Here is a 15,345-nt window from a genome sequence, read left to right as displayed (position 1 = left end):
TTATCTTGAGAGTTGTTCCTTGCTTCATTGCGATTAAATATAATAAACTTGACTTTGTTTGATTGATCTCAGTTCTTTTCTATCTGTAATTTCGTTGCGGAATATATCAAACTTGCCTAACCTTTTACTTTTTTATGTTTGAAATGAAGTTTTCTAATCTCTACAAAATATTCAAACATTTATATCTTATTGAAATACGTTGTTTTATCAGGCGAATCAATGTTACTTTCAAAGATATTAAAAGAACTTTTATTTAAAAAAAGTTTCGTAAAAAATGAACGATCCGTTATCATTCTATAGCTGACCAAAATTTTTTTTCTTCTCCCAACTTCCGTACTTATCCTCGAAACTTCCGTGGCGTGAAAAATCAAATCGAATTAGAAATAAAATGTTTATCTAATAAATAGACGCATTCGGTGCATAGTATTTATTAAAATGAGTCCAGCTTTGCTACTCAGGGGTTTTGGAGCTCGCTGAACATGAATATCGCGACGGCAACAGCTTCCGAAGTACCTGGTGCCCAGGGTGGACAGTATCAACGTCGCCTTGAAGAGTTTCAGGGGAATTTGTAGCATAATTAGTCGAAACTCGTTACTCGGTGGTTTATGGGGTCGCTGAACATGAATATCGCGACAGAAATAGCCTCCGACGTACCTGGTGCCCAGGGTGGACAGTATCAACGTCGTCTTCCAGTGTTTCAGGGGAATTTGTAGCATAATTAGTCGAAACTCGTTACTCAAGGTTTTCGGGGGTCACTTATCACTCCGTAGTTTATGAGGTATGTGTAGATTCTAGCGTGTACATCTATTTATTTTACAAATCTTATTTGACGGTTGCTTTTGAGCTAAAACTAATACTCACTATTTTAACAACAGTTTGATGATTCTCTTTTAAGTTGGTGAGGTATAATGTAATATATCTATCGAGAGGATAGTTTTTATTATAATTACTGATTACCCTTAAAAATTCGTGAAATCTTTAAAATAAAACATTCCTCAAAAGGTAAAAGGTAGGCAAGTATAAACTGGTTTTTATTTACTATTAATTTTTAATTTGATGATGATATAATTCATTCAAATAATTATTTATATAAGTGACAAACTATGGTAAAAAAATATATGAAATCAAACAGTTAAATGGCAATTACGTATTTCGAATAAATTTATCAAATTATTTTTTAATCCCTGTTGAAAATATATACCTGGATATCCAGGTGGATTTCCCATATGGATAATCTATATGGATTCATGTGGATTCCATATGGATATTCATGTGGACATCCGTATATAATATCCACATGGAATCCACATAAAACCATATGGAATCCACATGAATCCATATATGTATATTATCCATAAGGAAAATTCACCTGAATATCCAGGTATATATTTTCAACAGGGATACGATTTATAATTTCATTGTTTTCCTAACGTCATTGTTAATTTACTAGCGGTATTCTACACTACTATGAACATATCCTATGGGGTTGATAAACCCGTCGGTTGATATTTCCTAATGTGAATTGTTGATTTGATAAAAATTAATAACATAATTCTTTTTATCTCATCGTAAAATTATTAAGCGACGGGTTTATCATGTATGTTCATAGTAGTGTAAAATACCGCCAGTAAATTAACAATGACGTTAGGAAAACAATGTAATTATAAATCGTATTAAAGAATAATTTGATTAACTATTTGATTTCATATATTTTTCTACCATCGTTTGTCACTTATATAAATAATTATTTGAATGAATTATATCATCATCAAATTATAAATTAATAGTAAATGAAAACCAGTTTATACTTGTCTACTTTTTACCTTTTGATAAGGTTTTATTTTAAATATATTATTCTATGATTTTTTTGTGAATTCATCGCATCGATTGACGAAAGTAACTGCATCATATTATTGTATTCATGAAAACCTCATAATCGCAAGGTCGTAATAATATAATACGCCTGACGTATTGACGTCCACGCTAAATCAAACATCTTATCAGATAACAAAAGTGTATATCAATACGCACTTCGAGCTGATAGACGGATCGAGAATAAATCTGTGTCCGAACGTTTTGTATGAGGATAGATACCAACCGAGCTACATCAACATCTATCCACGTTATAATGGCGCCGCTTAAAGTAATTACGATTCTCGTTTTGGTCGTTCTCTGCAATACATCAGCTGCACTGGGTGCGTAGCCTGCAGATATTTTCCAAAGAAAAACAAAACAAAACAGTAGACGGTATAATTTATAATTATGTTATCTTTGCAGGAAAGCAGGGCTTTGGTCCAGGCGATCAAGAATGGGGCTACGTAACAGTCAGACCAGAGGCTCACATGTTCTGGTGGCTATACTACACAACGGCGGACGTGAGTTCCAAGTACGAAGAAAAGCCTCTGATTATTTGGCTCCAGGGAGGACCTGGAGTTTCCGGTACTGCATTCGGTAATTTTGAAGAACTCGGTCCCCTCGACACAAAGCCAAGCAAACATACTTGGTTAAATACGGAAATTTTTTATTTTGACCGTTGGTAAATTGGTAGATTATTAGCTTTGGAGCAGGGAAACCCCATAGTGTAATGTATATGGGGAATTCTACGGGAAAAATGCACTTTTCTGGTTGCAGAAACCGCGAAAAACAAATGTTGGGGAATGCGCCCGCAACCTTTTTTCGTATATTATATGTTTGGAACAATGCCAAACCACGTTCCAACACTGAAAAAGTGCCTTGTAACACTGTTTCCCGGGCCACTCCAATTTGTCGAAAAATAGCCATTGTGCAATGGCATTTACTTAATGGATAAGGGCACAAACAGAAAATGTATTGCGGTAGACTGAAAGAACGGGAAAAGACCTTTAATTTAAAAAAATGCGTTGAAAATGCTTGATTAGGTCAAAAGTTATACCTGCAATTCAAAATATGGAAAAATGATTTTCAATTGTGCGTAACCTTTGACCAAATTAACCATTTTCAACGCATTTCTTTTTAAATTGAAGCTCTTTGCCCGTTCTTTCATTCTACCGCAATACATATTTTGTTTGTGACCTTATGCATTAGGTATGTACATGTCGTTGAACAATGGCTATTTTTCGACGAATTTGAGGGGCCTGTAAAACGGTGCCACAAGGCACTTTTTCAGTGTTGAAACGTGGTTTCGCATTGTTCCAAACATATAAAGTAGGATAAAAAGGTTGCGGGCGCGTTCCCCAACATTTGTTTTTCGCGGTTTCTGCAACCAGAAAAGTGCATTTTTCCCCGAAGAATTCCCCATATGAGATAATATTTTTAAATCTGTCGAGCTTTTGGGGTCACCAAACGTCAAATTAGCATTGACAGAACACGCATACAGCTAATCTCTAGGTCGGTTTTACATTGTTCTTTACATCAAACAATTATGCGTTCAAACAACGAGAAAAACAAGTTGACCACCAGAAAAGTGATAAATTCGCATCAGAATATTTTCTCGACCGTTCAGATTCATGGAAAACGTAGGTATTATTTAGTGGCATGTACTTCATGTCTGAGGTCCAAGGACGCAAGTCGAAAGTATGTACTTCCGAAATCGTGCGGAAAAGTGCTGTCTATAAATTAAAAATTAGTACATTTCGGTACTATCCCTGATAACACAAGACATTTTAAAGACGTTTTTAAGACGCCATGAAAAGTACAATACGTTCTTTCTGAAAGTATAAAAGCGTCTTAAAAACGTCTTTTAAAGGTTATTTTGGCCAAAACAAAATATACTGGAAGCGTCATAAAAACGTCCTTTAAACGTCCTTTATCTCGTTATTAATATGTATTTAAAACGTCTCAAAATTAAAAAAATTAATCAATAAAATATTAATTAATAAATTTGTTTAAACAAAGTTTAAATCCAAAATGGATACCAAACTTGGAAGTACCATCCGGCGATCAAGGCTTCGATTCAATATATATATATATATAATATATATATTCTGTCCCAACGTTACACCCCTGCTGCCCAGTTTTTATTTCATCTAAAAATTTTCAAAAAAATGTTAAATTTTGTAGAAAATTCTCAGCTTTCGAATGGCGAGTGGCAAAATCACCAGTGTTAATCGGATTATCCTGAAAATTCAAAAAAAACCGTAAATTAAGGATGGAAAATTTATTGTAATGGCATCCTACTAATTCTGGAGTTGCTATACGAGTATTATCCAATAGGTAACAGCCTCTTTTCACTATAAAATACCTCGACGAACCGTTCAAATGGTCTCAAATTGGTTCTGGAAAAATTTGGATCCTGAAAATAGAAAAAAAATGACAAAAAGTTGTTCTTTCTGTGTAGTTATGACAATCTTGGTGTCAGAAAGAGGTATTAGACAACCTTTAGTTAACTTACAAATTTGAGAACACGTTGGAAGGTTCTCTACATCACTCCTGGTTTTGCCAAAAAGCCAAAATAATAATGCGAAGATTCATTTGAAAAATAGAAAAGATAATGACTTCGTGGGGGGCCTCTAGCGTTCGATTGAAGGCGATCATGTTCATTGTCATCAGAAGAGTGCCGCATAATCTGGATGAGCTGGTCATACAGGGAGTCTAGTCCTATTTCACTCAGCGAATTGTTCCTGACTAGCTCCTTCAGTCCAGTCACCCAGTTCGCATAACTTCCGGCATCTTCGCTCGCATTGCAAATCTCCCACCTCATTGGGCCTTTCCAGTCATCTCGAGGAGGTGGTGAGATTGTTGTGCGTTCAACTGAGAGAGGTTCTGGGAGTGATATTTCTCCCAGTGCGTCGCTGAATTCGTCGTCGTCACTGCTGTCCTCGATTTGTTGTTCTTCGGACCCCACAGCCGGGCTGCACTCTCGATTTCGCTGAGAACTGCTTTCCAGCGCGGCCGCATTGACTTGTTCTGCGGGCGCGCTCCCTCCATTCTCCGGGGGGCCGCTTTCCATCGCAGCGCCTTCGGTGGCGACCGGCTCTTCCCCCTCAGGGATTTCGCCTTCGTCTATCTCTTCGATGGCTTCGACTCCTTCTGCTGGGCATTGGGGGCCTCCTCTCCCTCGGAGCGCGGCATAATCCTTACGCCTCCGGGCGTCCGACGCCTGTCTGCCTGTTCTACCCGGGAAGTGTTCTTCTATCTTTTCGTTGATATTACGAGCTCCGTGGTACTCGTTCTCTAATTTCTGGATAAGCAACAAGTCTTCGTCGGACCATATAGAAGGCCTACGGCCACTCTTGCCCTTTGGCTTATTGGCCTCTGCTGCGCGTTTATCGTTTCACACCTCTGGATGAACATGCCTCTCATGCTGAGTAAGTCCGATTTGCGAATCAAACGACAAGCTGCAATGCTCGCATTTGAACGGCAGATCCTTTGGTTCTTGTCGCCCCTTACAGTGCGGAACATGGCAGCTCCACGACCTGAGCGTTGTGCAGCGCCTTGGACAAGCGCCGCACACCCAGGTCACGTCAATTGACGGATGTTCTTTGTTTATGTGCCTGCTTAGTTCCCAGCTGCCCATGCAGAGAAGTTGGGTACCTCCCTGCAGGCATTTGGGACAGGCCTGTGGGTTTTTCGCTATTGCGACAATCTCCATCGGCTCCGCCGTCCGGATAGTTAGAGGCCCGTGTGTCTCTTCTTCCTCATCGCCGGGCTCGTCAGCCTGTTGGGCATTCCGAGCTCGGCGGGCCGGGTTTCGCCGGCGTGTTTGAGTACTTAAGGCAGCCTCCCTCCTTTGGTTGCGACCTTCGCACGGTTCGGCGTTTAACTCCGTCCCGATTGGAGCTGCTGAGGTCACATCCACAGCTCCCCTCGGATCCGAGGCAACGTTATTTTCGCTGTCCATTTTTAGACTTTCACGATAGTCACTACCGGGGCGCTTAGTCTTTCGACATGGGCCGCTCCTCACCATTGGATGTGTGGGCGCGAAGGTCTAAGTTCGCCCACACGCATTACTTTCACCGGCGAAGATCTCCACACGCATTGCTTTGCGGTAGAGCTATTTTTGATAAAGTTTGCCCACACGCATTGCTTTATGTGGTGCCGACACGCATTGCTTTGCGGCGGGGTAATCTTTGGTAAGTCCCCCCACACGCATTGCTTTTGCGGCGGGACGACTCGTGGTAAAGTCGCCCCACACGCATTGCTTTGCAGTAAGCAGGATAAATCCTGGAGTGCATGCAGAGAGTTGTTTAAAGTTCTCCACACGCATTGCTTTCGTTTCATAAAAGAAACGAGATGGAAAAACTGCAACCATCTTACCGACCACGCATTGCTTTACTGAAACCCCACGTGATCGGGTCGGTTATCGCAATTCGAAAAAAACGCTCAAAGAGCAATAATCGGAAAACGCTGTAAGGCGTCTTCCGATACCGATAGATAGTAGATACTTTATTCCGTCGACTGACACAGACTTGGAGAAATTCGACGTCGGGTAAACCGCCTAGCCTTTAGCTCTCCATCTCTACGCGTTTAGAGATAGGTAACCGACTCATACGTGGCATTACTGCCGGACGCGCCAGGATTGACTATTTGGGACTGACTGAACCCTTAGTCAAGTCCCTTAAGAGAGTCATATATATATATATATATATATATATATATATATATATATATATATATATATATATATATATATATATATATATATATATATAATATATATTCTGTCCCAACGTTACACCCCTGCTGCTCAGTTTTTATTTCATCTAAAAATTTTCAAAAAAATGTTAAATTTTGTAGAAAATTCTCAGCTTTCGAATGGCGAGTGGCAAAATCACCAGTGTTAATCGGATTATCCTGAAAATTCAAAAAAAACCGTAAATTAAGGATGGAAAATTTATTGTAATGGCATCCTACTAATTCTGGAGTTGCTATACGAGTATTATCCAATAGGTAACAGCCTCTTTTCACTATAAAATACCTCGACGAACCGTTCAAATGGTCTCAAATTGGTTCTGGAAAAATTTGGATCCTGAAAATAGAAAAAAAAATGACAAAAAGTTGTTCTTTCTGTGTAGTTATGACAATCTTGGTGTCAGAAAGAGGTATTAGACAACCTTTAGTTAACTTACAAATTTGAGAACACGTTGGAAGGTTCTCTACATCACTCCTGGTTTTGCCAAAAAGCCAAAATAATAATGCGAAGATTCATTTGAAAAATAGAAAAGATAATGACTATTTTTGTGATGATAATTCATCAGTCGGATAATTTTGATACAAGAATGAAACTTTGTTACCAAAAAGTATGATATAACTAACGAAATATTATTACATTTAAATCTCACACATATCTTAATCCCCAACGTAACAAGATAAGTCTAATATTTTATCGCATTACATGGACACGAATAAAAAATCGTGAGTACATGAATGCTAAATCTTTAAGATGAAATGTTCAATAGAATATCCGGGTATGATTTGAATTTCCTGATTACACAAGTCTGGTTGACTTAACTGGTTCTGCTCTGAAACCATAGGTGTATACTGCAAAACATCATTCTGAATAATTTTATTTGAAATTGATTGTTGAGAGATTTGGCCAATGTGAAATCATACTTCATTTTTTAAGTTCATTCGTTGAGTTCTTTGCAGGACCATCTCGTCAGTACTTTCCAGAAATATATAATCTGTCGTTTCAAGGACTACACTTATCAGATCTCTATAGAAATTCTGTCAACAGTCCTTCTCAGGACTAGTCTCAACAGTCCTTCTCACGACTACTCTCAACGGTCCTTCTCAGGACTAATCTCATTAGCTTTCTGAATCTCACAATCTCAATAGTTTTGAACATGTCAAATATTCGCAGTGACAGGTGTTGTAATCCCTACGATTTGGAAGGACATAAAGGAAAAGATCTTCGGCGTATTTCGATTGGGGTTAAACGAAGTTTTCCAAGCTTTCCAGATAATACTAAAATATGTGCTTCGTGTAGGAAAATTAAACATCCCCGAATGGATGAAGGTTTGTTTGACTCATCAAGTTTTATGAATCTGACGCTGAACCCTCATAAAGCTGAACAAAATATTCCTGAATCTCCAGGGGTATCCTCATCATCTTCTAGTCGAATGGAAGCTAACGTCAAGTCACAAAGAGAAATCGAGTTGGAAGATCTGTTGAATGGATTGAAAGCAAAGTTTTCTACTCTTGATATCAATGATCCTTTGAGATTAACGATTTTGACAGTAGTTCCAGGTGCATGGAGTCTTAATAAAACTAGTCGAGAATTTAACTGTTCAAGACAGTTAGCGAAGAAAGCTATAGATTTAAAAGCTTCAAAAGGCGTTTTGGCAGATACAACTGCTAAGAATGGCAGGCCGTTGCCAAACAATACTGTGGTACAAATAGATAATTTTTACAATAGTGACGAACATAGCAGAATCATGCCGGGTATAAAAGATGTGGTTTCTGTAAAAAATGATGATGGTAGACATTTGTCACAGAAACGCCTTCTCCTTTCAGATTTAAGAAGTCTTTATGATACCTACAGTAAATTATGTCCTGAATATCCAGTTAGTTTCAGTAAATTTGCTCAGCTCCGACCTAAGCATTGTATACTCGCTGGTGCGAGTGGTACGCACTCAGTGTGTGTCTGTACGATACATCAAAATTGCAAATTGATGATTGACTCTGTTAATTTGAACAAGCTCACTGCAGATTCTGATATGGTTTTACATGATTACAAAGATTGTTTACGTCAAATCGTATGCCAAAATTCTGATGCAAATTGTTTTCTCGGTGAATGCATAAAGTGTCCTGGCATAAATGAGTTCGATAAGCATTTGAAAGAACTTTTGGAGAGGGAAAATATCCATCATGTGCAATTTAGTGTATGGACAACTACTGACAGAGCAACTCTAGAAACACAAATCCGTTCGTCATCTGAATTCGTTGATGAATTATGTGAAAAATTAATCAAACTAAAACCTCATTCTTTCGTAGCAAAACAACAGTCTCGATACTATCAGGAGAAGAAAGAGAATTTAGAAGAAAGAGAATTTCTCGTAGTGTTAGACTTTTCTGAAAATTACAAATATGTTGCACAAGAGGCATCGCAAGGATTCCACTTCAATAATTCCCAATGCACAGTCTTTCCTATCGTGTGTTACTACAAAAAGGGGTTGAAAATTGAGCACAAAAGTTTAATTTTCTTGTCAAATAGTACACTCCATGACACAGCTGCAGTATATACTGTACAGAAGTTGCTGGTCCCTGAATTGAAAAAAATCAATTCTGAGCTGAGTAAAGTTATCTACTTTAGCGATGGAGCTAAACAGCATTTTAAAAATAAATACCAGATGATGAATCTTATGTATCATGAACAGGATTTTGGTGTCCGAGCAGAATGGCACTTTCATGCTACTGCACACGGTAAAGGGGCTTCTGATGGTGTAGGTGCTGTATTCAAAAGAGAAGCTGTACGAGCTAGTCTTCTTTGTAAACCAAATGACGCCATTATTACATTCGAGAAACTTATCGACTGGGCTCAGAAAAATTCCAAAAATATTCATGTACTATCTTACAATGACAAAGATCACAATAAAATGAAAAGATTTTTGAACAACAGATTTGATGCTGCTCCACCAGTTCCAGAAATTCTAAAGAAACACTGTTTCATACCCATTAATAACACAGAAATGATGATCAAAAGATACTCTGAAGATGGCGCTACAACGACATTTTCATATCAAGATTTCAAAAAATAGAGTATAATAGCTCAGGAGATATTAGAAGCATAACATAGAAAAGATATATTGTGACCAACAGTTTTAAAAAATGACTATTAATAACACTCAGTTTCATTGATCTATTTCAACTCTCAGGCCTGTTTCTGATGAACTACAATGCAACAAATTTATGAATTTGACTATGAGTCACATCAATTCATTCATATTTCATAGTCGAGACATTTCTGAAAAATTTATCCGATTGATGAATTATCATCACAAAAATAGTCATTATCTTTTCTATTTTTCAAATGAATCTTCGCATTATTATTTTGGCTTTTTGGCAAAACCAGGAGTGATGTAGAGAACCTTCCAACGTGTTCTCAAATTTGTAAGTTAACTAAAGGTTGTCTAATACCTCTTTCTGACACCAAGATTGTCATAACTACACAGAAAGAACAACTTTTTGTCATTTTTTTTTCTATTTTCAGGATCCAAATTTTTCCAGAACCAATTTGAGACCATTTGAACGGTTCGTCGAGGTATTTTATAGTGAAAAGAGGCTGTTACCTATTGGATAATACTCGTATAGCAACTCCAGAATTAGTAGGATGCCATTACAATAAATTTTCCATCCTTAATTTACGGTTTTTTTTGAATTTTCAGGATAATCCGATTAACACTGGTGATTTTGCCACTCGCCATTCGAAAGCTGAGAATTTTCTACAAAATTTAACATTTTTTTGAAAATTTTTAGATGAAATAAAAACTGAGCAGCAGGGGTGTAACGTTGGGACAGAATATATATTATATATATATATATATATATATATATATATATATATATATATATATATATATATATATGACTCTCTTAAGGGACTTGACTAAGGGTTCAGTCAGTCCCAAATAGTCAATCCTGGCGCGTCCGGCAGTAATGCCACGTATGAGTCGGTTACCTATCTCTAAACGCGTAGAGATGGAGAGCTAAAGGCTAGGCGGTTTACCCGACGTCGAATTTCTCCAAGTCTGTGTCAGTCGACGGAATAAAGTATCTACTATCTATCGGTATCGGAAGACGCCTTACAGCGTTTTCCGATTATTGCTCTTTGAGCGTTTTTTTCGAATTGCGATAACCGACCCGATCACGTGGGGTTTCAGTAAAGCAATGCGTGGTCGGTAAGATGGTTGCAGTTTTTCCATCTCGTTTCTTTTATGAAACGAAAGCAATGCGTGTGGAGAACTTTAAACAACTCTCTGCATGCACTCCAGGATTTATCCTGCTTACTGCAAAGCAATGCGTGTGGGGCGACTTTACCACGAGTCGTCCCGCCGCAAAAGCAATGCGTGTGGGGGGACTTACCAAAGATTACCCCGCCGCAAAGCAATGCGTGTCGGCACCACATAAAGCAATGCGTGTGGGCAAACTTTATCAAAAATAGCTCTACCGCAAAGCAATGCGTGTGGAGATCTTCGCCGGTGAAAGTAATGCGTGTGGGCGAACTTAGACCTTCGCGCCCACACATCCAATGGTGAGGAGCGGCCCATGTCGAAAGACTAAGCGCCCCGGTAGTGACTACCGTGAAAGTCTAATAATGGACAGCGGAAATAACGTTGCCTCGGAGCCGAGGGGAGCTGTGGATGTGACCTCAGCAGCTCCAATCGGGGCGGAGTTAAACGCCGAACCTTGCGAAGGTCGCAACCAAAGGAGGGAGGCTGCCTTAAGTGCTCAAACACGCCGGCGAAATTCGGCCCGCCGAGCTCGGAATGCCCAACAGGCTGACGAGCCCGGCGATGATGAGGAAATAGAGACACACGGGCCTCTAACTATCCGGACGTCGGAGCCGATGGAGATTGTCGCAATAGCGAAAAACCCACAGGCCTGTCCCAAATGCCTGCAGGGAGGTACCCAACTTCTCTGCATGGGCAGCTGGGAACTAAGTAGGCACATAAACAAAGAACATCCGTCAATTGACGTGACCTGGGTGTGCGGCGCTTGTCCAAGGCGCTGCACAACGCTCAGGTCGTGGAGCTGCCATGTTCCGCACTGTAAGGGGCGACAAGAACCAAAGGATCTGCCGTTCAAATGCGAGCATTGCAGCTTGTCGTTTGATTCGCAAATCGGACTTACTCAGCATGAGAGGCATGTTCATCCAGAGGTGTGAAACGATAAACGCGCAGCAGAGGCCAATAAGCCAAAGGGCAAGAGTGGCCGTAGGCCTTCTATATGGTCCGACGAAGACTTGTTGCTTATCCAGAAATTAGAGAACGAGTACCACGGAGCTCGTAATATCAACGAAAAGATAGAAGAACACTTCCCGGGTAGAACAGGCAGACAGGCGTCGGACGCCCGGAGGCGTAAGGATTATGCCGCGCTCCGAGGGTGAGGAGGCCCCCAATGCCCAGCAGAAGGAGTCGAAGCCATCGAAGAGATAGACGAAGGCGAAATCCCTGAGGGGGAAGAGTCGGTCGCCACCGAAGGCGCTGCGATGGAAAGCGGCCCCCCGGAGAATGGAGGGAGCGCGCCCGCAGAACAAGTCAATGCGGCCGCGCTGGAAAGCAGTTCTCAGCGAAATCGAGAGTGCAGCCCGGCTGTGGGGTCCGAAGAACAACAAATCGAGGACAGCAGTGACGACGACGAATTCAGCGACGCACTGGGAGAAATATCACTCCCAGAACCTCTCTCAGTTGAACGCACAACAATCTCACCACCTCCTCGAGATGACTGGAAAGGCCCAATGAGGTGGGAGATTTGCAATGCGAGCGAAGATGCCGGAAGTTATGCGAACTGGGTGACTGGACTGAAGGAGCTAGTCAGGAACAATTCGCTGAGTGAAATAGGACTAGACTCCCTGTATGACCAGCTCATCCAGATTATGCGGCACTCTTCTGATGACAATGAACATGATCGCCTTCAATCGAACGCTAGAGGCCCCCCACGAAGGGGCCACCGCAAGAATCGACGGCGCCGTCGTCTCACAGCCGCCGATCGAAAGCGGTTTGCCTTTGCCAGGTGCAAAGATCTTTGGAACAACAACCCAAAGAAACTAGCCGAATTAGTTATCGCTAATGACCTGTCCATTCTCCAAAGGCGCCAAGCGCCAGGTTGAACGGAGACACAGACTCTATACAACGAGCTGTGGGGGAGGATCGGACCAAATGTCGAAGCGCCAAGGCGCACTGAAGACCCGATACCCGTATCGAGGATCTTCTCTCAGATCACTCCCCAGGAGATATTGGCAGTCTTAAAGACTATCGACCGGATCATACGAACGAAAGTCAAGGAGATCCTCCACCTGCCAGAATCGGTAAGTAGCAGTTTTCTCTACACGCCGAGGGAGCAAGGGATTGGGGCTCCTTGAAGTGACCTCATAGTTCTCAGCAAAATCCAATTGAGCAAGAACCTCTTCATCTGAAAGATTATTTTTCTTCCCAGAAATAAACTTTGATTGTTCCTTAGCGATGAAGTGATGAGGTATCAACTTTTCTAGACTAGAACATAAAGTTTCAATAAATTCTTGCGATGTTAGGCATTGTTTTATCAAAGTGTATCTATCGGTTGATTGCCACGTGCTGAAGATGACTTGATCAATATTGTGCTCATCCATAATGTTCTCAACGTAATTAGAAAACTTTTGAATGTCCGGACAAAATTTGCATTCATTCAAATAACAACTTGGTTTGGGATCCTCACATAGAACGAAATTCAAACAATCTTTATAATTCTTCAGAATATTGTTTGAGATTTTTTCTATATTTACTGCGTCAATCATCGCCTTGAAATTTTGGTGTATCGTACATACACATATATTGTGTGTACCAGAGGATCCTGCAAAGACACAACATTTTGGTCTCAGTTCCGCAAACTTGGTAAGCCCAATCGGATGTTCAGGAAACTGTTCTTTAAATTGATTATGAAGGTTCTTAATATCAGTAAGTAATAATCTTTTCTGCACTTTTATTTTTTCACCATATAAATAAATACTGACGGTATCTTTTTTATTTGGCATAATTCTGCTGTTAAGATCGTTTTCGTAAAAATCTTCAACTTTCTGAGTAGTTTCTGCAGGTAATGTTTTTCCACGTTTTGCAACAGGAGAAGCCATCCATCTGATTCTCTTAACTGTTTTGCTTTATGAGCCATTCTGTGAGACACACCAAATTGGTTCATAATTTTACGTATTGCCCAGTGTTCGGGCAAAATAGTAAGAATACTGACACGTAATGGATCGTTCTCCGGCAGGAATTGGAATTTGTTTTTAAGTCCAGTTAAAATATCTGTAAGATCATCTTGCATAGGTGCATCCGTGTTTGAAACCGAAGGTGAGTCAGTCTCTGATTCAAAATCAACACTCATACTGGCGTTTGGAGATGACAAATCATGTAGTTTGTAAAAGGATTTTCTACATGTATCACAAATCAGTGAAGATGTTGGATAATCAGGATAGACATCTTGAAATTCTTTGGAGATCTTCCTAAGAGATTTGCTGTGTCCTGTATTAATATCAAATGGATTAACGCATCTATCGATATGATATTTTTTCGCAGGAGAAGACATTGTTGTAGGATATGAGAAAGCACAACCGAAACAAAAAAAAGTTAGAAATAACAAAATTACGGCTAGTACAGTTGAACAAGGAGATGCCGATAAAGTAAGACTTACTCAACAACTGCCTTAAAAAGGATGTTGAAGAAGAAGTCGACAATGTATCTATTAATGTACCTATTAACTATCCTAAAAAGGACTGTTGGAGAAAAAGTCGCCTATGAATAAAGCCGCTGATGGACTTGCTCACCAACTATCCTGAAAAAGACTGTTGGAGAAAAAGTCGCCGATGAAGAAATGATTCCTTGAAGAAAATATTCCTTTCTATGGGTTGCTAAACGTGGGAAGGGGTTGGGGGTGTAGGTAAAAAAGAGGGATGAAATAAATCACTTGAAAGCAATAAATGCCTTTGCCACAAAACAGTTTTATTTGCTGAAGTCTTTGCACAAGTTGTCATTGGACACGAGCCGTGTACTTGCAGCATTAGGTTGTTGGAAGAGGAGCGAGGTACAGCGCTGGACCCGGCCTCCTTATGTGCCCTCCGCGACGCTACTTCACTTGTGGGTAATGCGCAGCCGCCTAGCGGCGCGCCGCGGTACTAGCGCCGCGGTACTAGCGCCGCGGTGATAAGCGCTGCCGCGTGCGTGGCGTGTTCGGCGGGTTGCGCGTTAGCAGGGGCTTTTCGCGAGAGAGCCTGCGGGTGGGTCGGTAGAAACAGACTCGTTCCAGCGATCGTGGGTTCGATTCCCGGTGAAGTCACTCAGTTTTTTCTGACTTATTTTCAACGCTAAAAGTTGAACTTTGGTGGAAAGGTGAAAGTTATCTGGACTGCGACTGTTTTGAGGCGGACTTGGTTTAAAAAAATGCTAACTGTGAGGTAAGCAAGTGCGTATGCAGGATTTCAAGCAAAGGATAATATCGTCGCTCCCTACGAAGAGTAGCACTCTTCAAATTTCCCAGCGAAAAGTATAGCACAATTGAGGGCAATCTCTGATTAAGCAATAGTAATTATGCTGATGCCACGAATTAATTTGTAATGATTGTGCCGTCGATGAAATTAATTGAACAGTGAACTACAACAAATATGGGTTGGTGATCTGATTGATGATATAGGATACCCTATAACCAAGTCAAATCGTTGCTTCCCGTGACTTTTTCACA

The 15,345-nt window shown here is 40.4% G+C and overlaps 1 protein-coding gene across 1 annotated transcript; it reads left to right on the top strand.

The window, feature by feature from the left end:
• Positions 1–1,922: 1,922 nt before the first annotated feature.
• LOC116417821 (retinoid-inducible serine carboxypeptidase-like) lies at positions 1,923–2,659 on the top strand. The gene is made up of 2 exons (XM_031932916.1): positions 1,923–2,195; positions 2,278–2,659. The coding sequence occupies exons 1-2, from the start codon at positions 2,081–2,083 to the stop codon at positions 2,538–2,540; spliced, it is 378 nt and encodes a 125-aa protein (XP_031788776.1). The 5' UTR covers positions 1,923–2,080; the 3' UTR covers positions 2,541–2,659.
• The last annotated feature ends 12,686 nt before the right edge of the window (positions 2,660–15,345 follow it).

The sequence above is a fragment of the Nasonia vitripennis genome, chromosome 5, assembly GCF_009193385.2.
Source record: "Nasonia vitripennis strain AsymCx chromosome 5, Nvit_psr_1.1, whole genome shotgun sequence".
Classification (NCBI taxonomy): Eukaryota; Metazoa; Arthropoda; class Insecta; order Hymenoptera; family Pteromalidae; genus Nasonia; species Nasonia vitripennis.
Note: the sequence above shows the minus strand (reverse complement) of the source record. Positions and strands in the feature narration are given on the sequence as shown.

Bases quoted from the DNA above. Each gene is read 5' to 3' on its own strand.
- LOC116417821 (XM_031932916.1), top strand. From the start codon at position 2,081: ATGAGGATAGATACCAACCGAGCTACATCAACATCTATCCACGTTATA. The intron at 2,196-2,277 runs GTGCGTAGCCTG...TTATCTTTGCAG, and splicing joins CAATACATCAGCTGCACTGG to GAAAGCAGGGCTTTGGTCCA.